The 23917-nt window shown below is 44.2% G+C and overlaps 1 protein-coding gene across 2 annotated transcripts in view; it reads right to left on the bottom strand.

Annotated features, from left to right (window-relative positions):
* THEMIS2 (thymocyte selection associated family member 2) overlaps positions 1–21449 on the bottom strand; it is a 35327-nt gene extending 13878 nt beyond the window's left edge. For both annotated transcript variants that reach the window (XR_009553736.1, XM_060205658.1), the window contains exons 1-2: positions 21327–21449; positions 18479–18619 (exon numbers count right to left, since the gene is read on the bottom strand). Coding sequence is in view for 1 of the 2 variants with exons in the window: in XM_060205658.1 (XP_060061641.1) it covers positions 18479–18619; positions 21327–21420 (235 nt within the window). In the remaining variant the exon portion in view is untranslated. The remainder of the gene's footprint in view (positions 1–18478; positions 18620–21326) is intronic.
* Positions 21450–23917: the final 2468 nt, after the last annotated feature.

The raw sequence follows: 23917 nt of genomic DNA, 5'->3' as shown, positions 1-23917 counted from the left end.
AACCTGAAATGGAATTGGCGTATTGCACCAAAGTAAATGACTCTGGGTTGGGTGGGTGGGGAAAATACAGGTCCAAGAAGGATTACAGAGGACCTAGTGGGGGTTGTATTATCATATGGGAAACTGGGGAATGTTATGCATGTACAAACTATTGTATTTACTGTTGAACGTAAAACATTAATTCCCCAATAAAGACATTTAAAAATAAAAAAAAGAATGAATGAATGAAGGGGGTGGGTGGTGACGCACCTAACTGAGCACACACATTATAGTGTGCAAGGACCCAGGTTCAAGCCCCTGGTCCCAACCTGCAAGGGAAAGCTTCACAAGTAGTGAAGCAAGGCTGCAGGTGTCTCTCTGTCTCTCCCTCTCTATCTCCCTTTACCCTCTCAATTTCTGGCTGTCTCTACCCCAAAAATAAATAAATAAAAATAAATAAACCTCTTTTAAAAATGAATGAATGAATGAATGAATGAAGAAATAAGCTCCACCAAGCATCCACCACAGACAACAAGCTCAGACCCAGGCATTAGGCATAGAGGAGAGAAACCATTCCTTCCCCAAGGAAAAAGCTCTCCTATGCCAAGTGAACCACAGTCCAGAAAAGATTAAGTTACATCAACGCAACAAGTAACACCTCAGCATGCTTCACTTCAGACTGTGTCCAGAGACGTCAGGCATGGAAAGTCAACCCCAACCCTTCACCCTCATTACTTGGGTGAGACCTTTCCTTTCATAGTATTTTCTAATTCCATTCCAGGAGTTTCACTTCCTAACAAAATCCCAAAACCTAGATATAGACCAGGTCCCAGAAGATACAGCATATGTTCATATATGTTCATATAGAGCATATATCCATAAATTAGGGCAAAATATATACCTGAAAGCAAAAATACACAATAGTCTGTAGTGAGTCAGTATCAAGTTCATAATGAAATAGTGTCTACTTAAGACTTAGATACCCTCCTCACCTACTTCCTATTACAGTTCTCTCACTCACTCCAAAACTAACCTCATAAAAGCAAGAACTGCAAAAGCCGAATAAGGGCAAAAGACTGGCATACTTTAACGATGACTCTTTAGTCACTATCAGGCCACCCTATTAGCTGGGGCCCCAATCAGGGAGTCCTAAGATTCCCAAACAGACATGATGGGCCTAGACCTCGAATAAATCCCTCTCTCCATTGTCATTTATATCAGGAACAACACAATAGACCCCTTTGTGGGCCCCCATAGGACCTTGCCCTCAACTTGGATCAACAATGGTAGAGAATGTTCTATCCTCCAAAGGGAGGTTGGATATATACTCTATGCTACACCTGAGGAAGATGGGTCCTGATATTGGGGCAGCTTGGAACGTTCCTACTCATGACCACAGAATGTGAGCTCAAATCTACAGGGATGCAGAGGTCACATAGGCTCCCAAGCTGAATATGGGCCCTAGGTCACATCAAATCGATGGGGTTTACAATCAACAATACTTATACACCTTTCCCATATTTGGGAGCTACTCTCTTCCCTGATCCAGCTTTCTGGTCCTTCTTCCAGCCATGACATCATCTCCCTAGACCATAATTAGAATCCACCTGCATATCAGATTTTAGGCTCAGGCAAAAAAAAAAAAAAAACTAGTATAGCCAGAGGCCCTTTGGAATATAACTACAATATGCCTACTGGCTATGTACAAAACAGAGACACCCTCCCCAACTCTTCATCTGCACTATTCCAGCCTTTAGGTCCATGACTGGTCAACAAGTTGTTTGGCTTTGTATGTTAACTTTCTTTTCAGCCACCAGGTTCCAGATGCTAGCATGATGCTGACCAGACTTCCCTGGACAGACAACCCCACCAATGTGTCCTGGAGCTCCAATTCCCCAGAGCCCTTCCCCACTAGGGAAAAAAGAGAGACAGGCTGGGAGTATGGCTCGACCTGTCAACGCCCATGTTCAGCGGGGAAGCAATTACAGAAGCCAGACTTTCCACCTTCTTCACCCCATATGACCTTGGGTCCATACTCCCAGAGGAAATCTATAGAATAGGAAAGCTATCAGGGGAGGGGATGGGATAGAGTTCTGGTGGTGGAAGTTGTGTGAAGTTGTACCCCTCTTTTTTTAAAAAAAATATTTTATTTATTTATAAGAAAGATAGGAGGAGAGAGAAGGAACCAGACATCACTCTGGCACATGTGCTGCTGGGGATCGAACTCACGACCTCATGCTTGAAAGTCCAAAGCTTTACCACTGTGCCACCTCCTGGACCACAGTTGTACCCCTCTTATCCTATGGTTTAGTCAATGTTTCCTTTTGATAAATAAAAAATAAAAAAGATTAAGTTACAGAACTGTAACCAGGCAAACAAAACCCTACCCCCTGCACCTCAACCTCCTTTTAAACAATATTTTATTTTAATGAGAGAGATGCTGAAAGACAGAGAGAAACACCAGAGCACTGTTCAGCTCTGGTTTATGGTGGTGCTGGGGATTAAACTTAAGAGCTTGGAGCCTAAGGCATAAAAGTCTTCTATATGACCATTATTTTATCTCCCCAGATGACAGCTCAACCTTCTAACAACTGTGTGCCTGTTGGTATGCATGAGACCCCTTCTGTTTCATTTGGTTTAAATCCCCCCTGCTTAACACTATTCTATTTACATAACCACTGTTAACAAGTTCCACCCTCCCTCCAGGGCATTGTGGTTCAGTGATAGGATTCTCGCCTGCTCTGCCCCTTCTTTGTCACACTCTGATTTTCACCAGTCACTTTTCTCTCCACCCTCTCTATGTCACATCCTGTTTCCACCCTACTTGGCAAGTATATATAAAGACAGCATTGTGTACTTTGAGTTTAACTTAGCTCGTCTTAGATTGTGCTGCGTTCTGCATGAATAAAGAGATACTGCCTACAGCTCAACCATGAGTCCCTGGTCGTCTGTTACCCGCCCGTGAAGCCAGCCCGGCGAAAACAACATAACCCGTCGAAAACAACATGTGCCTACAATATTATAACGACAGGAAATTAAAAGCTATAAACCAGGGGTTGGGTGGTGGCACACCAGGTTAAGTGCACATAGTACAAAGTGCAAGGAACCACGCAATGATCCTGGTTCGAGCCTCTGGCTCCCCACCTGCAGGGGGGTTTGCTTCACAAGTGGTGAAGCAGGTCCACAGATGTCTATCTTTCTTTCCCCCTCTCCATCTTCCCCTCCTCTCTCAATTTCTCTCTTTAAAAAAAAAAAAAGGCCTCCAAAAGCAGTGGGTTCTTTTTTTTTTTTTTTTTTTACCTCCAGGGTTATTGCTGGGGCTTGGTGCCTGTACTACAAATCTATAAGAGCAGTGGATTCTTTTATTTATTTATTTATTTTTAATCTTTATTTATTTGATAGAGACACCCAGAAATTGAGAGGAAGGGGGAGACAGAGAGAGGAGACAGAGAGACACCTGCAACACTGCTTCACCCTTTGTGAAGCTTTCCCCCTGCAGGTGGGGACCAGGGGCTTGAACCCGGGTCCTTGTGCAGTGGATTCTTAACACTGGCACAGAGCCCCAGCAATAACCCTGGACAAAAAAAAAAAGCTACAAACCACAAGGAAATCATAGTGGTAGTCCTCCTGATGACTCTGACAGCTTGTGGAGCATCCTACAAGGGCACCATATCAAAATTCAGCCTCCAGGGACTCACAAGATAATTTACCTGGACAATGTGCCTGCTTTGCTATGCCCATGGCCCAGGTTCTAACTTAATCTTCCACCATAGTAGGGGAAGCTTCAGCACTAAAATAGCTTTCCTTCTGTCTCTGTCTCTATCTGAAAAAGTAAAACCCAGAGCAGTAAAAAATAGCAGATCCTGAGGGTTAATTCCAAGAAGGACACTCCCTTGCTGGCTTACAGCTTGCCAGATTCTATTCCTAGCCAGCCCACAGAGCACTTATAACCTCGAACTTCTGCCTTCTACTAAGTGTGGCAGCCTCAGCTAGACATTTGTAACCCTGAACCACTGCTCACTACCCAGGCTTGCTCTAATACAGACTTCCTGGCTCAGACCTTCACAGAGCACCAGATATGATGAGAAGACAGAAGAAATTACTCAAGCTATTAGGCCAAGATAGCAGTTTGGAGAAAATTCCAACCTCTACAAAGCTATGTGAACTGCCTAAAGAAGACTTCAAAGTAATGGTCTAAGGATGCTCTTAGAAGTGAGAAGTGTGGTCCGGGAGGTGGCGCTGTGGGCTAAGGAACTAGACTCTCAAGCATGAGGTCCTGAGTTCGATCCCCGGCAGCACATGTACCAGAGTGATGGCTGGTTCTTTCTCTTCTCCTATCTTTCTCATGAATAAATAAATAATTTTTTTTAAAAAAAGTGAGAAGTACAGGGAATCAGGCGATAACACAGCAGGCTAAGTGCAGGTGGTGCAAAGCTCAAAGATCCTGGTTCAAGCCCCCAGCTCCCCATGTGCAGGGGAGTCACTTCACCGGTGGTAAAGCAGGTCTGCAGATGTCTTTCTCTCCCCCTCTCTGTCTTCCCCTCCTCTCTCCATTTCTCTCTGTCCTATCCAACAACAATGATATCAATAACAACAACAATAATAACTACAACAATAAAACAACCAGGGCAACAAAAGGGAATAAATAAATATTTTTTTTAAGTTAAAAAAAAGAAGTGAGAAGTACAGAGGGGTCAGGTGGTGGCACATCTGGCTGGGCACACACTACCATGTGCAAGGATCCTGCCCTCACCTCAGTAGAGATGCTTCACAATAGTGAAACAGGGCTGCAAGTTTCTCTTTCTCCCTCTCTCTCTCCATCCCCTCTCAATTTCTGTCTTATCAAATTAAAACAATTAATTAAAAATAAATGAGAAGTTCAATGGAAGAAAACCTCAACAAGATCAAAACCATACTAGAAATCAGAATGATGTAGTAGTGTAAATTGATCCAACCCCTATAGAAAGCAGTTTGGAGAACTCTTAGAAGGTTAGAAATGGATCAACCTATGACCTGACAATTCCTCTCCTGAGGATATATCCTAAGGAATCAAATGTACACATCCAAAAAGATCTCTGTTCATACCTATGTTCATAGAAGCATAATTTGTAATAGCTAAAATCTGGAAGCAAACTAAGTGTCCAACAATAGATTACTGGCAAAGAAAGCTGTGATATATATACACAATGGAATACTACTCAGCTATTAAGAATGATTAATTTGGGAGTCAGGTGGCAGCGCAGCAGGTTAAGCGCAGGTGGCGCAAAGCGCAAGGACCATCGTAAGGATCCCGGTTCAAGCCCCCAGCTCCCCACGTGCAGGGGAGTCACTTCACAGACAGTGAAGTAGGTCTGCAGGTGTCTGTCTTTCTCTCTCCCTCTCTGTCTTCCCCTCCTCTCTCCATTTCTCTCTGTCCTATCCAACAATGACAACAATAATAACTACAACAATAAAACAAGAACAACAAAAGGAAATACATAAATAAATAATTTTTTTTAAAAAAAAGAATGATTAATTCACCTTCTTCACCTTATCTTGGCTTGAAGGAATCATGTTAAGTGAGATATACCAGAAAGAGAAGGATGGAGATTGGATCACTGATAGGAAGTTGAGAAATAAGAACAAAAAAGGGAAATATAAAGTAGACCTTGCACTGGGTTTGGTTTATTGCACCATTTTAAAGAACACGGAGCAGGGTGGGGTTGGTGAACTTTCATGGTCCTGATGCCTGATGATGGAGAAGAACCAAAGCTGGGGGTGAGAGTGCTTTGCAGAAAACTGAGAAATTTTACACATGCATCAACAACTGTATTTACTGTAAACCATTAATCCCCCAATAAGAAAATAAATCAGAGCAATAAAAAGTACAGTATCTAACTTTAAAAAAATATTTATTTATTCCCTTTTGTTGCCCTTGTTCTTTTACTGTTGTCATTGTTGTTGGATAGGACAGAAAGAAATGGAGAGAGGAGGGGAAGACAGAGAAGGGGAGAGGAAGATAGACACCTGTAGACCTGCTTCACCGCCTGTGAAGCAACCCCCCAGCAGATGGGAAGTCAGGGGCTCCAACCAGGATCCTTACGTTGGTCCTCACGCTTTGCACCACGTGCACTTAACCCGCTGCGCTACTGCCCGACTCCCTAGTATCTAACTTTTAAACAATACAGTACAGGGCTGCGGGAATAGCTCACTTGGATAGTGTGCTGCTTTGCAATGTGCACAACCCATATTTGAGTCTGGCCCTCACCACATTTAAGAAAGCTTTGATGCTTCACTCTCTCTACCTCTATTTAAAAAAAATGTGCAGAAGAATGCCAGTAGAAAGAAAGCAAAGGGGGGGGGGGGGAGCTGCCACAGGTGCCGCCATGCAAGCTACTTGACACAGTACCAGCTTTGCAGGAAGTTGAGCATGGCTGGACTCTCCAGGCCAAACTGAAACCATCTCGCCTTTTGCCATGTATAAGGTTTGGGATTAAGCTCTGTGTGGTCTTAATAATCTTTACCTATGGCCAGGCTTAGAGCCTGACCAATAACAAAAGTAATGACAAGACCTGCACTGCACTCTTGTAAGACTGATCATCATAGAACAAGCAATACCAATAATGCAGAATTTTTCAGGAGACTCCAAGAGGAAGAAATGTTTTCCCCTTTGTCTACACCACTTTCTTTAGTATTTCCCCTAAAATACAGAGAAAGATTGGTGCTTCCTACAGTGGAGGGGCCACCTTACATAGCATAATTAATAAATGGGAAGTTATGATACCCGCCTAGATATAATGGGCCTTTTAATCTACCACCCACCACTATGCTCCCACTTCCTTATACAGGAATAGTACATGAGAACCTAGGTCACATAGTGAGCATACACAGAAGATAGATTCCAGTTAGAGAGCTTGACTTTATGGAGAGGCTGGCCAGGTCAGCACCACCTTGGTGCCTTCTCAGTAAGGAACGAAACAAAACTCCTTGATCAAACAATGGAACAGATTTTATGAAAAATGGGCAGTTCAATTTGTTTAAATCCCCTAAAAATATAAAAAGCTTGAACTTTCTATGAACCATTGGTTTCTGATGCATAGGAGCAAGAGGATGGCATAAACATACAGGTAGAATATTAATCTTAACCAACAGGACATCTGCCTAGCACACAGGTACAGGAATAACAAAAGACACAGAAACTGTGATATGATCTCTAGGGAAGAAAGTGCCCCTGGAATGTGAATGTTCCACAAAGCAGGAGGTGTTTGCTACCTGCGCTATTCTTACTTGGTGATTTTTGTATTAATAATCAAAGCCTTGGTGATTTTTGTATTAGTGACCAAAGCCTTGGTGATTTTTGTTTTAGTAATCTATATCTTGGTGATTTTTGCTTTAATGAGCTAAGCCTTATGAAACTATAAAAATAAAGTTCTGCTCGAGTATGACAGAGATGTCTGCTTGAGCTTGATTCAGCATCAACTCACTCGTCTCTCATTCTTTATTCTTCACCGACACCCCTCCTCCTCTAGGATACCCTAATGACCTGCTGGGGCTGCCCCCTCCCCCCCATAGGGGGCCGGGCGGTAGTGCAGAGGGTTAAAGGCACATGGAAGGAAGTGCAGGGACCGGCCTAAGGATCCTGGTTTGAGCCCCCGGCTCCCCACCTGCAGGGGAGTCGCTTCACAAGCAGTGAAGCAGGTCTGCAGGTGTCTATCTTTCTCTCCCCCTCTCTGTCTTCCCCTCCTCTCTCCATTTTTCTCTGTCCTATCCAGCAACAACAACATCAATGGCAACAACAATAATAATAACAACAACAAGGGCAACAAAATGGGAAAAATGGCCTCCAGGAGCAGTGGATTTATAGTGCAGGCACTGAGTCCCAGCAATAACCCTGGAGGCAAAACGAAAAAGAAAGAAAGAAACCAAAAGTTGAAGTAGGAAGCTAAAGAGTCAGCTAAAGGAAACTATCTCAATCAGCAAAAGAAAAACTAATTAAAATAAATTAAGATAATATAAGAGCATTGAGAAAACATCAAGAGGAAAATCATACACATAAGACTGCTGGGATAGATGAGAAAAAAGAAAAAATAATTCTTGTTTTAAGAAATATTAACTGGAGGGTGGGGATAGATAGTAAAATGGTTATGCAAACAAACTGTCATGTCTGAGGCTCCAAAGCCCCAGGTTCAATCCCCCACACCACCATAAGCCACAGCTGACCAATGCTCTGGTAAAAAAGAAAGATTAACTGGAAAAAAATATATATTGGTTGAGCATTTCTCCAACGTGAAGAAGGAAATAGAAAGTCTTATTAAAGAAGCCCTGGGAGTTGGGCAGCAGTACAGCAGGTTAAGCACAATTGGCACAAAGTGCAAGGACCAACGTAAGGATCCCTGTTTGAGCCCCCAGCTCCCCACCTGCAGGGGAGTCCCTTCACAGGCGGTGAAGCAGGTCTGCAGGTGTCTATCTTTCTCTCCCCCTCTCTGTCTTCCCCTCCTCTCTCCACTTCTCTCTGTTCTGACAATGACGACACCAATAACAACTACAATAATAACAACAACAACAATGAAAAAACAAGGGAAACAAAAGGGAAAATAAATAAATATAAAAATTTTTAAAAAGAAGCCCTAATGTTCCAAACTCAAGCATATATAGACACATAACAGTGGTGCTCTGACACACACACACACACACACACAAAAGGAAAGTCACTTATGAGAGGACTCCTATAAGACTAACAAAAACTCTAAAGGCTAGAAAGGTCTGGCAGGACTTATTCAAAGTTTTGGATGGAAAGGAATCCACCCAAGACACCCTTGTCCTGCTAGGTTATCCACCATGTCTGAAGAAGAGATGAAGAGTGGTCTGGGAGGTGGCACAGTGGATAAAGCATTGGGCTCTCAAGCATGAGGTCCTGAATTCAATCCCTGACAGCACATGTACCAGAGTGAATGTCTGCTTCTTTCTCTCTCAATCTCTCCTCCTATCTTGCTCATAAATAAATTAATTAAATATTTTAAAAGAGAGAGAATGAAGAGCTTTTCAGGCAAATAACAGTTAAGGAAGTTCACTACCACTAAAGCAGTCCTGTAAGAAATACTGAAGGTGGGGGGTCAGGCAGTAGCGCAGTGGGCTAAGCGCACATGGCGCAAATCACACTGACCTGAGTAAGGATCCCTGTTCAAGCCCCGGGCTCCCCGCCTGCAGGGGCGTCACTTCACGAGGAGTGAAGCAGGTCTGCAGATGTCTTTCTCTCCCTCTCTCTTTCATCCCCTCCTCTCTCAATTTCTCTCTGTCCTATCCAACAACAACAACAGCAATAACAACAATAGTAATAACAACAACAACAACAATAAACAACAAGGGCAACAAAAGTGAAAAAATGGCCTCCAGGAGTAGTGGATTTGTAGTGCAGGCACCAAGCCCCAGCAATAACTCTGGAGGCAAGAAAAAAAAAAAAAAAAAGAGAAAAAGAAATACTAAAGGTTCGATCCCCAGCACCACCATAAGCCAAAGCTAAGCAGAGTCCTTCCTTCCCTCTCTTTCTACTTCCCTTCTTCCTTCCTTTTTTCCTTCCTTTCTCTCTGTATTTATCGTTAAATTAATCAAATTAAAAAAAAATACTAAAGGGATACAGAGAGAGAGAGAGAAAAAACACTGAATGATCTCACTTATATAGGAGAAAGAAAGGAAGGGTGGCTGGGGGTAGCACAGTAGAGCATCCACGTCACCATGCAGGAGTTCCTGAGATCAAGACCCAAATCTACACTGGAGTTTCACCATATCAGATGAAGCTCCAGGAATGTTGGAGCAGTGCTATGGTGTCTCTGCCCCCACCCCTGGAAAATAAATGAAGAAGCAAGCAAACAAATAAAAACTGACCCAGGAACAGTAGAATCATGCATGCATAAGGCCCCCGTAACTACAAAAAGAAGGAAGGGAGGAAGGAAGGAAGGAGAGAAAATATAAGCGAAAGAAAAGGAACAAGCAAAGTCAAAGGAAAACAAGTCTTTGGACTCAGACTGCAGAACTGAAGTCAGCAGAGGGGCCTGTGGTGGTACAAAGGCAGAGTGGGTCTGGTGGTGTCTTTGGGGACAGGCTGGTGTTGTAACACATTCTGAAGAGGTGTGAATTGTATCTCTTGAACATGGGTGGTATTGTAAACCGAGGTTATCTCAAGAACAAGATTATTATTTAAGAAAAGATAAACCTCAGGGCCAGGGAGAAGACAGCACAGTGCTTTCACAGTAGACTTCCCACCGGAGGCACTGAAGTCTCAGGTTCTATCTTTGGCACCGCCATAAGCCGGAGCTAAACAGTGATCTGGCAGAAAAAGAACAACTTCAAAGTACTAAAGAAAACAGCATTTCCACATTTAACCCCCCCACACACACACACACCACCACCACCACCACCACATCTTGTCAATGCCTTAAAAATAGACAGATATGAGGAGATTGCTTTCTCTCCTCTCCTCTCCTCTCCCGGATCAACTAGGAATACCAAAGGAGACCACCCAGACCGAAACAAGACAGGACTAGAATGACCACAGAAACCCAGTAAATCACCCGTGAGTACAAACACGCGTGGCTGGTGACAGAGAGGAGAGAGGGACCTAAGGAGAGATTAAGTGACTGCTAACAGTTCGACAGTTTGTCAGTGGAGACACCACCTTCAGTCTGCTCCACCAACAAGGGGACAGCTGAAGGGAGGAAAGGACTCCCCAGAGACTCACCAAGTGCAACTCTGAGTCTCCATTGCTACTACCCTCAGAATCTGGAGCAGCAACAGGGAGGGACACCAGGGTACAGAGATCTAACCGGGAAACTCAGAAGACCTATACCTCGGTGGCATAGCTGAGGGGCTGTGAAAGTCTCTTTGCATAACCACTGGATTATCTCTGCCACACCCTGCTTTATCTCTTGGTCAGGAGTCAGTGATTAAGCTAAAAAGCCTATTGATAGTTTAAAAGCCCTCAGGCTCCCATAGCCTACAGGGGAAAAAAAAAAGGCTTTTACACCACTGAACTCCAACTCAGGGATTGAAAAAACTGTTAACTTATTTAAAATGGTTAAAACAACAAGAAAAAATATTGGAGACTCGAACCAGGACAAGAGTCCAGCTAAAAGTCCTCCAGAGGGTGAAGCACAAAACAACGAGTTCAACATCCAAACATTAGCTAAGGAAATAATAACAGAAGTGAGTAAAGAATTTGAAAAAATTGTAATCAGACATGCAGGAACAACAAATGAGAATATGGAAGAAAATTCTAATTATCTCATGGTTATTAGAGAGCTGAAAGCTGAAATCTCTGAGCTAAGAAGGCAACTAGCTGAACAAGCTAAAACAGTATCACAGCAGGGCAACAAAATAGATGAACTCCAGAAAGCAGTAGAGGGCAGAGAGAATAGAATCAATGAGGCTGAAGACAGAATTAGCAAAATTGAGGATGAATTAGAGACAACAAAAAAAGAAGTAAGAGATCTCAAAAAGAGATTAAGAGATGCTGAAAACAACAACAGAGTCCTATGGGATGACTTCAAAAGAAACAATATACGCATTATTGGCTTACCAGAGGAAGAAAGAGAAGGGGAGGAAGAAAGCGTTCTCCAGGCCATAATAGCTGAAAATTTCTCTAGTCTAGACAACACCAAAGACATAAAGATTCAAGAAGCCCAGAGGGTCCCAAACAGAATTAACCCAGACCTAAAGACACCAAGACATGTCATACTTAGATTGGAAAGGAATAAGGATAAAGAAAGGATCCTCAAGGCTGCAAGAGAAAAACAAAGAGTCACCTACAAAGGAAAACCCATAAGATTAGCAGCAGACTTCTCCATACAAACACTACAGGCCAGAAGAGAATGGCAAGATATCTATCGAATGCTCAATGAGAAAGGCTTTCAGCCAAGAATACTATATCCTGCTAGATTGTCATTCAGACTAGATGGAAGCATCAAAACCTTCTCAGACAAGCAACAGTTGAAGGAAGCAACCATCACCAAGCCTGCCCTGAAAGAAGTTCTGAAAGGTCTCCTATAAACAGTCAGACCACCACAAATAGGACATATATCAAAACACTCTAAAACTCTACAAGAATGGCGTTAAAATATCTTCAATCTTTGATATCAATAAATGTCAATGGCCTGAATTCACCTATTAAAAGACACAGAGTAGGAAGATGGATCAGAAAACACAACCCAACAATATGTTGTCTACAGGAAACTCACCTAACTCAACAAGACAAACACAGACTTAAAGTGAAAGGATGGAAAACTATCATTCAAGCCAATGGCCCACAAAAAAGGGCAGGAACAGCTATTCTCATATCTGACATGATAGACTTTAAAATAGATAAGATTAAAAAAGATAGGAATGGACACTACTTAATGCTCAGAGGATCAGTCAATCAAGAGGACTTAACAATTATTAATATCTATGCACCCAATGAGAAGCCATCTAAATACATCAAACTTCTACTGAAAGAGCTACAACAATATATTAACAGTAACACAATCATAGTAGGGGACTTCAACACCCCACTATCTCAACTTGACAGATCATCCAGGCAGAAAATGAGTAAAGACATAAGGGAGCTAAATGAAGAGATAGATAAACTAGAACTATTGGACATTTTCAGAGTCATTCATCCCAAGAAACTGGAATACACATTTTACTCAAATCCACATGGATCATTCTCAAGGATAGACCATACGTTAGGCCACAAAGACAGCATCAGCCTATTCAAGAGCACTGAAATCATCCCAAGCATCTTCTCAGACCACAGTGGAATTAAACTAACATTTAACAATCAACAAAAGATTAGTAACAGTGCCAAAATGTGGAAGCTCAACAGTACACTTCTTAACAACTTCTGGGTCAAAGAGGAAATCAAGGAAGAAATCAAAATGTTTCGAGAGTTCAATGAAAATGAAGACACAAGCTATCAAAATATTTGGGACACAGCTAAAGCAGTCCTAAGAGGGAAGTTCATAGCTATACAAGCACACATTAGGAAACAAGAAAAGGCACAAATAAACAGCCTGATTGCACATCTCAAAGACCTAGAAGAAGAACAACAAAGGAATCCTAAAGCAACCAGAAGGACAGAAATTACTAAAGTTAGGGCAGAAATAAATAACATTGAGAATAGGAAAACCATACAAAAGATCAATGAAAGTAAATGTTGGTTCTTCGAAAGAATAAACAAAATCGACAAACCTTTAGCCAGACTCACAAAACAAAAAAGGGAGAAGACCCAAATAAATCGGATAGTAAATGAAAGAGGAGAAATCACAATAGACACTGCAGAAATTCAACATATCATGCGAGGCTTCTAACAACAACTATATGCCACCAAGCTAGAGAACCTGGAAGAAATGAATGATTTCCTAGATACCTACCAACTTCCAAAACTAAGTAAAGAGGAAGTGGATAACATGAACAGGCCCATCACAGCTAATGAAATTGAAACAGTTATCAAAAATCTTCCCAAAAATAAAAGTCCTGGACCAGATGGTTTTACAAATGAATTCTACAAAACTTTCAAAGAAGAACTAATACCTCTACTTTTAAAAGTCTTCCAGAAGATTGAAGAAACTGGAATACTCCCTGCCAGCTTCTATGAAGCCAACATCACCCTGATACCACAAGCAGACAGGGACACAACCAAAAAAGAAAACTACAGACCAATATCTCTGATGAACATAGATGCGAAAATATTGAACAAAATTCTAGCCAACCGGACACAGCAGTATATCAAAAAAATTGTTCATCATGACCAAGTGGGGTTTATCCCAGGCATGCAAGGTTGGTTTAATATACGTAAGTCAATCAATGTGATCCACCACATCAACAAAAGCAAGACCAAAAACCACATGGTCATATCAATAGATGCAGAGAAAGCCTTTGACAAAATACAACATCCCTTTATGATCAAAACACTACAAAAAATAGGAATTGATGGAAAATTCCTGAAGATAGTGGAGTCTATATATAGCAAACCTACAGCCAACATCATACTCAATGGTGAAAAACTGGAAGCATTTCCCCTCAGATCAGGTACTACACAGGGCTGCCCACTATCACCGTTACTATTCAACATAGTGTTGGAAGTTCTTGCCATAGCAATCAGGCAGGAGCAAGGAATTAAAGGGATACAGATTGGAAGAGAAGAAGTCAAACTCTCCTTATTTGCAGATGACATGATAGTATACATGGAAAAACCTAAGGAATCCAGCAAGAAGCTTTTGGAAATCATCAGGCAATACAGTAATGTGTCAGGCTATAAAATTAACATTCAAAAGTCAGTGGCATTCCTCTATGCAAACACTAAGTTAGAAGAAATTGAAATCCAGAAATCAGTTCCTTTTTCTATAGCAACAAAAACTATAAAATATCTAGGAATAAACCTAACCAAAGAAGTGAAAGACTTGTATACTGAAAATTATGAGTCACTACTCAAAGAAATTGAGAAAGACACAAAGAAGTGGAAAGATATTCCATGTTCATGGGTTGGAAGAATTAACATCATCAAAATGAATATATTACCCAGAGCCATCTACAAATTTAATGCTATCCCCATCAAGATCCCAAGCACATTTTTTAGGAGAATAGAACAAATGCTACAAATGTTTATCTGGAACCAGAAAAGACCTAGAATTGCCAAAACGATCTTGAGAAAAAAGAACAGAACCGGAGGCATCACACTGCCAGATCTCAAACTGTATTATAGGGCCATTGTCATCAAAACTGCTTGGTACTGGAACATGAACAGACACACTGACCAGTGGAATAGAATTGAGAGCCCAGAAATGAGGCCCCACACCTATGGACATCTAATCTTTGACAAAGGGGCCCAGACTATTATATGGGGGAAGCAGAGTCTCTTCAACAAATGGTGTTGGAAACAATGGGTTGAAACATGCAGAAGAATGAAACTGAATCACTGTATTTCACCAAATACAAAAGTAAATTCCAAGTGGATCAAGGACTTGGATGTTAGACCAGAAACTATCAGATACTTAGAGGAAAATATTGGAAGAACTTTTTTCCGCATAAATTTTAAAGACATTTTCAATGAAACGAATCCAATTACAAGGAAGACTAAGGCAAGTATAAACCTATGGGACTACATCAAATTAAAAAGCTTCTTCACAGCAAAAGAAACCACTACCCAAATCAAGAGACCCCTCACAGAATGGGAGAAGATCTTTACATGCCATACATCAGATAAGAGTTTAATAACCAACATATATAAAGAGCTTGCCAGACTCAACAACAAGACAACAAATAACCCCATCCAAAAATGGGGGGAGGACTTGGACAGAATATTCACCACAGAAGATATCCAAAAGGCCGAGAAACACATGAAAAAATGCTCGAAGTCTCTGATTGTCAGAGAAATGCAAATCAAGACAACAATGAGATATCACTTCACTCTTGTGAGAATGTCACACATCAGAAAAGGTAACAGCAGCAAATGCTGGAGAGGGTGTGGGGTCAAAGGAACCCTCCTGCACTGCTGGTGGGAATGTCAATTGGTCCAACCTCTGTGGAGAACAGTCTGGAGAACTCTCAGAAGGCTAGAAATGGACCTACCCTATGACCCTGCAATTCCCCTCCTGGGGATATATCCTAAGGAACCCAAAACAGCCATCCAAAAAGATCTGTGTACACATATGTTCTTGGCAGCACAATTTGTAATAGCCAAAACCTGGAAGCAACCCAGGTGTCCAACAACAGATGAGTGGCTGAGCAAGTTGTGGTATATATACACAATGGAATACTACTCAGCTGTAAAAAATGGTGACTTCACCGCTTTCAACCGATCTTGGATGGACCTTGAAAAAATCATGTTGAGTGAAATAAGTCAGAAACAGAAGGATGAATACGGGATGATCTCACTCTCAGGCCGAAGTTGAAAAACAAGATTAGAAAAGAAAACACAAGTCGAACCTGAAATGGAATTGGAGTATTACACCAAAGTAAAAGACTCTGGGGTGGGTGGGTGGGTGGGGAGAATACAGGTCCATGAAAGATGATGAATGAAATAGTGGAGGTTGTATTGTTAAATGGGAATCTGGGGAATGTTATGCATGTAAAAAAAAAAAAGAAGTAGAAACGCAAAGCAGAAATTGACTGAGTTTGGAGTATGGCACCAAAGTAAGAAAGCAGAAGTACACTAGAGTTTGCAGTGAGTACCTCCCTAATACTTCCTCTCCACTTTTCCAAGCTTTGGGTCCATGATTGCTCAACAATTTGTTTGGCTTTGTATGTTAACTCTCTTTTCAGTCACCAGGTTCCAGGTGTCATCAGGATGCCGGCCAGACTTCCCTGGATTGAAGACCCCACCAATGTGTCCTGGAGCTCAGCTTCCCCAGAGACCCACCCTACTAGGGAAAGAGAGAGGCAGACTGGGAGTATGGACCGACCAGTCAACGCCCATGTTCAGCGGGGAAGCAATTACAGAAGCCAGACCTTCTACCTTCTGCAACCCACAATGACCCTGGGTCCATGCTCCCAGAGGGATAGAGAATGGGAAAGCTATGGGGGAGGGGGTGGGATATGGAGATTGGGCGGTGGGAATTGTGTGGGGTTGTACCCCTCCTACCCTATGGTTTTGTTAATTAATCCTTTCTTAAATAAAAAAGAAAAAAAAAATAGACAGATATGGGGAGTTGGGTGGTAGCTCAGTGGGTTAATTGCACATGGCGCAAAGCGCAAGGACCAGTGTAAGGATCCTAGTTCCAGCTCCCAGCTCCCCACCTGCAGGGAAGTCGCTTCACAAGCCATGAAGCAGGTCTTCAGGTGTCTATCTTTCTCTCCCCCTTTCTGTCTTCCCCTCCTCTCTCCATTTCTCTCTGTCCTATCCTACAACAATGACATCAATAACAACAACAACTACAACAATAAAACAACAAGGACAATAAAAGGGAATAAGTAAATAAATAAACAATTTTTAAAAATAGCCAGAAATGCATGCCCAACCCACACTGGTCCCCTACCCGAGGGGCTGGCTCCCTCCAGCCTCTCCAATACCTGCCCCTCAAGCTCCCATTCCTGCAGCCACAGTCAGTCACACCAAAATGGCCCCCAGGTTCTCGCTTACTTGGTGGCCAGCCCTGTTCTAGTTACTTCATATACAGTAACTCTTCTTTTATTTTTAAGATATTTTCTTTTTAATATTTATTTACTTATTTTCCCTTTTGTTGCCCTTGTTGTTTAACATTGTTGTAGTTATTGATGTCGTTGTTGGATAGGTCAGAGAGAAATGGAGAGGGGGGGAAGACAGAGAGAGGGGAGAGAAAGATAGACACCTGCAGACCTGCTTCACCACCTGTGAAGCGACTCCTCTGCAGGTGGGGAGCTGGGGGCTCAAACCGAGATCCTTCCGCTGGTCTTTACGCTTTGCACCAAGTGCGCTTAACCCACTGCACCACAGCCCAACTCCCCCTACAGTAACTCTTCTAATCCTCATGTCAAAACCCTGCTAACTCCCTTAGTAAGGAAGAAGTCGAGGCACAGAGAGATCACATCTTGGAGCTGACAGAGCTGGGATGCCCATGCAAGCAGCCAGCACAAGTGCCAGGGCCCGTGACCCATCAAGCTATGTGCTTCTCAGAATAACCATGCCTGTTTCGGGTTTCTGGAGCACCAGCCTGTGCATATATCACTCTCTCCAGCTAAGATCCTCCCTCCAATTCAGGTGCCATCTCCTCCAGGGAACCTGTGGAGAGCCTTGGGTAGGCTACTCTTGTGCAGAGCCTTTTCTAAACATGCATTTAGGGGTAGGGTGGTGACACACCTGGTAAAGCATGAATATTACAATGCACATGGGCCCCCAGTTCAAGCCCCCGTCTCCCCCTGCATGGAGGGAAAATTCACGAGCTGTGAAGTAGTGTTGCAGGTGTCTCTCTTTCTCTTTCACTAACTCCCTTCCCTCTCCATTTCTGTCTCTCTTAAATAAATGTATAAAATACTAGTAAATAAATGTGTATGTACTTTTAATATTTTTAAAATTATGTTTTATTGATTTAGGATAAAGACAGAAATATAGTAGTACATATGATGCCAGGGAATTGAACCTGGAGCCTCATGCATGCAAGTCCTGTGCTCTACTGCTGAGCCAACACCACAGCTGTGTGTCTGCATCCACCACTACCCTCTTTCAAATACCACGAGACAGCTGCACCTGGTCCACCCTGAGCCCTGTGCTCCTGACACGGCCTGGGACACAGTGGGCACCAATGTTTGGGGAGGTGGCGCACGAGCAGACACAGATTGGGGCACTGAACAAAGACCTGGAACAAGCAAAGCTGCAGAGGAGACCAAGAGATGGCGAGGGAGGGGCAGCCACCCCAGGTTCAGGCCCATCTGGAGGTTCTGCAGGGTAGACACAAGCTGTGTACATCACCCTGCGAGGGCTGGGAGTGCATGTGGGGGTACACAAACAAGCAAGCAAGCCAGGTGTTAGGAGCGGGGGGCACAAGGGCGTGGGGGGCAGGGACAGAGGCCTTACCCTGGAAGTTGGGGGCGAGCTCCATGGTCTGGCCTGTCCCTGGGTTCTCACAGACGACCTTCTCGAGGCGAACCTCAGTGACCTTGATCAGGTCCCCCGTGGAGAGGCAGCACTCATTCCCAGAGATCTCATAGATGGAACCTGTGGAGAGATGGACTCTAGTTCCTGTTCTGCAAGGCCTGAACCAAATGGTGGGCAGCCTGTGCCTTTTCCCTAACAAGCTTTATGGTGCCAGGCCTTTGTACACAACCCCGTGCCTGGACTGCCCTTCCCTGTCTCCCTACCTGAGGACCATTGGCTCAGCTGTGCCCTGGTAGCACAGAGTTCACAATTTGTGCTTGCTATGTCCTTTTTTTAAAAAAAAAATTTAAAAAATATGTATTTATTTTCCCTTTTGTTGCCCTTGTTGCTTTATTGTTGTAGTTATTATTGTTGCTGTTATTGATGTCATCGTTGTTGGGTAGGACAGAGAGAAATGGAGAGAGGAGGGGAAGACAGAGAGGGGGAGAGAAAAAGAGACACCTGCAGACCTGCTTCACTGCCTATGAAGCGACTCCCCTGCAGGTGGGGAGCCAGGGGCTCGAACCGGGATCCTTCCGCGGGTCCTTGCGCTTAACTCGCTGTGCTACCGCCCGACTCCCTCTATGTCCTTTTCTTCTCACCCTGTGCCCATAAGCTGAGCTGGCACAGGCAAGACTGCTCCACCTCAGCATCACTGCAGCCGACACAGGACTGGCCTCCGAGCTTGTATTAGAGTCACAAATGAGTGGATCCCAACTTCCTTACTGTACAGCTGCAATGTCAGGCCTGGAGAGACTCAGGGTCTCCTCAGGGGTCACACCCACCCTGGGTGTGTGTGTACCTGAGGCACTTCATTGATTATACCAGAGCACTGCTCCCCTCTGGCATATGGTGGTGCTGGCAACTGAACCTGGGACTCTGGAGCGTCAGGCATGAAGGTCTGTCCTGTAAACCGCTATGCTATTTCCCAGTCCTGTTTTCTTTTCTTTCTTTCTTTCTTTTTTAATTTATTCCCTTTTGTTACCCTTGTTGTTTTATTTTATTTATTTATTTTTGTTAGTTTTTTTTTTGTTTTTCCCAGTCCCATTTTCTTCTGTAAGAGCACTCCAGCAGCCTGGGAGGTGACATATTACCTAGGACTGGACTCTCAAACATGAGATGCCAAATCCAACCCCTGGCATCACATAAGCCAGAATGATGCTTTCTAACTGGTATTTGTTTTAAGGGAGGCTTAACACACAGGGTCCTGAGACTCTACCTTCAGGTACAGCAGCCCTGCTTTCCTGGCTTAATGTATTTAAATGTGTGTGGAGGGCTGGGGAGACAGCATAATGGTTATGCAAATGACTTTTGTACCTGAGGCTCTGAACTCTGAGGTCCCAGGTTCAATCTCCAGTACCACCATACAACAGAGCTGAGCAGTACTCTTATTCTCTCTCATTAAAATAAATAAATAGATAAAATATTTTTTAAAAGAAAATGAACAACTGGTTTTAAAAGTAAGTAAATAAAATGTGTGTATAGACAGTGCTCATGTAGAAGGCACAGGAAGAGGAGGCCAGGCCGAAAGGGAGAGGTAGGTGAGTCTTGAGGACCCCAGCCTCCACTCTATCCCCAGGAGAGCCCCAGCCCTAAGAAACTGATGGGAATTTCACTCCTTCTCCCCAGAAAAATGCACTCTGGCTTACACAACAGGTAACTGTGTCCACAGTTTCATTGGGGGTGGATCCCAGGGCTGGTAAGAACAGCTGATTGGAGTAAAAGACTATTTCCCTTTCCTAAGTAAGGAAACTGTGAAACTCAGACTCGTGAGCCTGAATGGTGGCCACAGATAACGAAATAATAGCAGGGAGTACTGGAACTCAGGGCTTTTATGCAAAGCAGGACCTCCCAACCATGCACCTGTCTCTCCATGCCTGCATCTGCCAGGCTTCTTATGCTACGGTCCACTGCTTCCCACCACCCCACCATCAGGCTGACTGAGGTGAGGCATGCTGCAGGCAGGGGATGGAGGGACGTGGGGAGCACCTCTGCACAGGGGGCGGTGACCACAGGCCCCTGCAGAAAGCAGGATGGAGCCTGAATTTGATCCCAGAGCCCTCAGATTCCCAAGAGAAGCAGGTAAGATCCACTGAGTGATCTTCCCTGAATCTCCCCCTTGTCCTGGGACTCCACTTGGGACCCCAGGACTGGCTCTGTAACAGGAAGCTGCTGTGTCAGAGAGAGGGTACAGGATGCATCAATTTGTACTAAGAAGGGCGCTGTCTATTTCCCCCTTTTCTGTTAATCACTAGTGCTTGAGCCCCTGCTGTGCCAGGCAGCAACGGTGAGGGAGGCTGAGGCGCTCAGCAGGTAGTCAGGAAGACTCCCAGGAGGAAGAGTCATTTAAGCAGAGAGCTGAGGGGCCAGTCAGGTCAAGTACTGTCCAGTGCCAAGTCCAGGGCAAATCAGAGATGGAAGGCCAAGCAGAAAGGCATCAAGGAGGGGGCGCGGGAGGACGCTGAGAAGGGAGAGCTGAACTGACACTTAAAAATGAAGTGTCCGATGTGACAGCCAGCAGTCGGGGTTGAGTCCACCCAGTTTGGCTCTTCGATTTCTTCTCGTCATCCCGGGATGGGGATAGGGTGGGCAATCAGCACCCCCATCCCATTCCACCCAAGCAAAAGCTGAGGCCCAGAGAAGCGTCACGTGACCCCAAATCACACAGCTTGAGCAGTGGCCGCGTCGGGATTTAAACCCAGGGAGCAATTATCCCGGTGCCCGGGCAGCGACCCCACCTGCACCCAGGGAGAGAGCCTGGCCGCGCGCCCGTCCTCCCTCCACTCACCGCCGAAGTACACCCCGGAGCAGACCCGCAGCACGCGCGGGAGGGACGCGGGGTCCAGGGCGCGCGCGAAGTCCTGCAGAGACACCGGCTCCATGGTGCGCGCAGCTTCCCGGGCGCAGAGCGAGTGGCCGCTACGCGCCCCGCCCCACCCGGCCGCGCCCCGCCGCGCCCCGCCGGAAGGGAAAGGGGACCGCCTCCTACCCGCGGGGACCCAAACCCGTGTTCTTCAAGTGCGGTGAACTTCTCATCTTAGAACCACTTAGGAGGCCTGGAGGAGGAACCTGACACCCGAGAAGCTCCAAGGGAATCACAGCCACCATGCTCCCCCACGGTGGAGGCGGGATGGGATGAAAATGAAGTTGCCCTAGATATCTGCCCCCACTCTCTCATGATCCTCCCAGTTAGAATAGGGATCTCTGCAGTCCTGCCCTTTTGGGTTTGAGGAGGAAGAGAGGCTAACAGGTCTCCTGAACCTCTGGTGATCTCTTCTTTTTTCTCTAATTCAGGTAGAGAGACACTCAGAGAGACAGCACAGCACCAGATCTGCCCTACATGCCATGACTCCTCCCATGTGGTTCTGGGGTTTGAACCTGGGTCTTTGGCATGACCATACAAGCACCCTACCCAGTGAGCTATATCTCTAGTCCTTTTCTCACAATTAAAACAAACAAAACAAGCAGCACAGTAGTCCAGAGGATAGTACAGTGATAGAATCCTGGACTTGCAAGTATGAAGGCCCTAATTTCAATAAGCTCCCCAACTTTAAATATGCTCTGGACCTTTCTCTGTGTATGTGACATTTATGAAATTAAAAAAAATACAAACAAACAAAACCTTTTCTTTAATCCCTAAAAAGGGCTATTGGAGACAGCAAAATGGTTGTGCAAAAGACTGTCATGCTAGTGGTCTGGGAGGTGGCACAGTGGATAAAGCATTGGACTCTCAAGCATGAGGTCCTGAGTTTGATCCCCGGCAGCACATGTACCAGGTTGATGCCTGTTTCTTTCTCTCTCCTCCTATGTTTCTCATTAATAAATAAATAAAATCTTTTTAAAAAAAGACTGTCATGCTGAGGCTCTGAGGTTCCAAGTTCCATACCCAGTACCACCATAAGCCCAAGCTGAGCAGCGGTCTATCTCCCCCTCTTCATTAAAATAAATAAATAAATATTTTAAAATACTGTTAAAAATGCCTAAGAAAACCACATTACTGTTTAATCAACAGCAGATTTCATTTCTTTATTTGTTTTCCCACTAATGTCCATTTTCTGTTCCATAAATCCTATCCAGGATTTCAGGATTTGGTCACCAGACCTCCTCTCTGACAGTTTCTCAGTCTTCCTCTATTCGTATAGCCTTGACAGTCTTGGGGAGCCCTGGTCAAGTATTAGGAAGACTGTCTCTCTTCTGGACACTTAACCCTTCCAATGTAGCTGCTGATCCTGTTTCAACCAGGTGGAAATTGAGGCTGGGAGAGAAGTGGCTCACCCATCAGCATCGGTCAGAAGCCTCAGCCCTGCTTCTGTATAACTTCACTCAACCACTGCCCCTTCCCCAGGGGTTCTGCTGCTATTCCCCCATGACTAAACTGCTGTGGGTGACTAAATGAAGACAGACATGGAAACTGCTTCCTTTCGATGGAACCGGGAGCAGAATTTCTGGGCCAAGGGTACACATATTTTCACAGCTTCAAGGGCACATTTCCGTCATGTTGACAGGCTGTTGAGCTTCTTCAGGCCTGACAAAATGGGGAAGAAGAACTGTGGCAATAACTGAGAAAAGAACAGCACATAGAGCAAGGGTTTCTGAGGCCAAGAGGAAGGTCTGCTCAGCAGAAAAGATAGAATGAAAGGAGTGCTTCTATATATTTCTAGAAACATCAGCTGGTGTAACTCTATGGGCATCTTTCCCTGAAGACCCTGTACAGCCATTAACTCATTTAATCATCCAAATAAGCCAAAAAAAAAAAAAATCATCCCTGCTCTTGACAAGTAAGAAAACTAAGGCTCAGCTAAGTGAAGGGACTTGCCTAAGATCATGTGATAAGAAAGCAGACATAGGGAGTCGGTGGTAGCAGGTTAAGCGCAGGTGGTGCAAAGCACAAGGATCAGCGTGAGTATCCCGGTTCAAGCCCCTGGCTCCCCACCTGCTGGAGAGTCACTTCACAAGCAGTGAAGTAGGTCTGCTGGTGTCTATCTCTCTCTCCTCCTTTCTGTCTTCCCCTCTTCTCTCCATTTCTCTCTGTCCTACCCAACAACGGCAACATCAATAACAACAATAATAACTACAACAATAAAACAACAAGGGCAAAAAAAAGGGAATAAATAAATAAATATAAAAAAAAAGCAGACATGTAGGCTGAGGAGATGACATAGCAGCAGCTCACAGGGTTTGTATGTGTGGGGTCCCACGTCTCATCCCTGGCACCAGCTGAAGTCAGAGCTGAGTGGTGCTCTGATTAAAAAAGAAAGAAAAGTGTAGATGCTAGTGAAGAGAGAGATACAGATATAGAGAAATATAGATATCTATATCTAAGATATAGAACAGAGCAACACTTTGCACTCTCACATACCAGGGTCAAGTTCTGTGCTC

The sequence above is a fragment of the Erinaceus europaeus genome, chromosome 13, assembly GCF_950295315.1.
Source record: "Erinaceus europaeus chromosome 13, mEriEur2.1, whole genome shotgun sequence".
NCBI classification, from domain to species: Eukaryota; Metazoa; Chordata; class Mammalia; order Eulipotyphla; family Erinaceidae; genus Erinaceus; species Erinaceus europaeus.
This window is presented reverse-complemented; position numbering and strand designations above follow the sequence as displayed.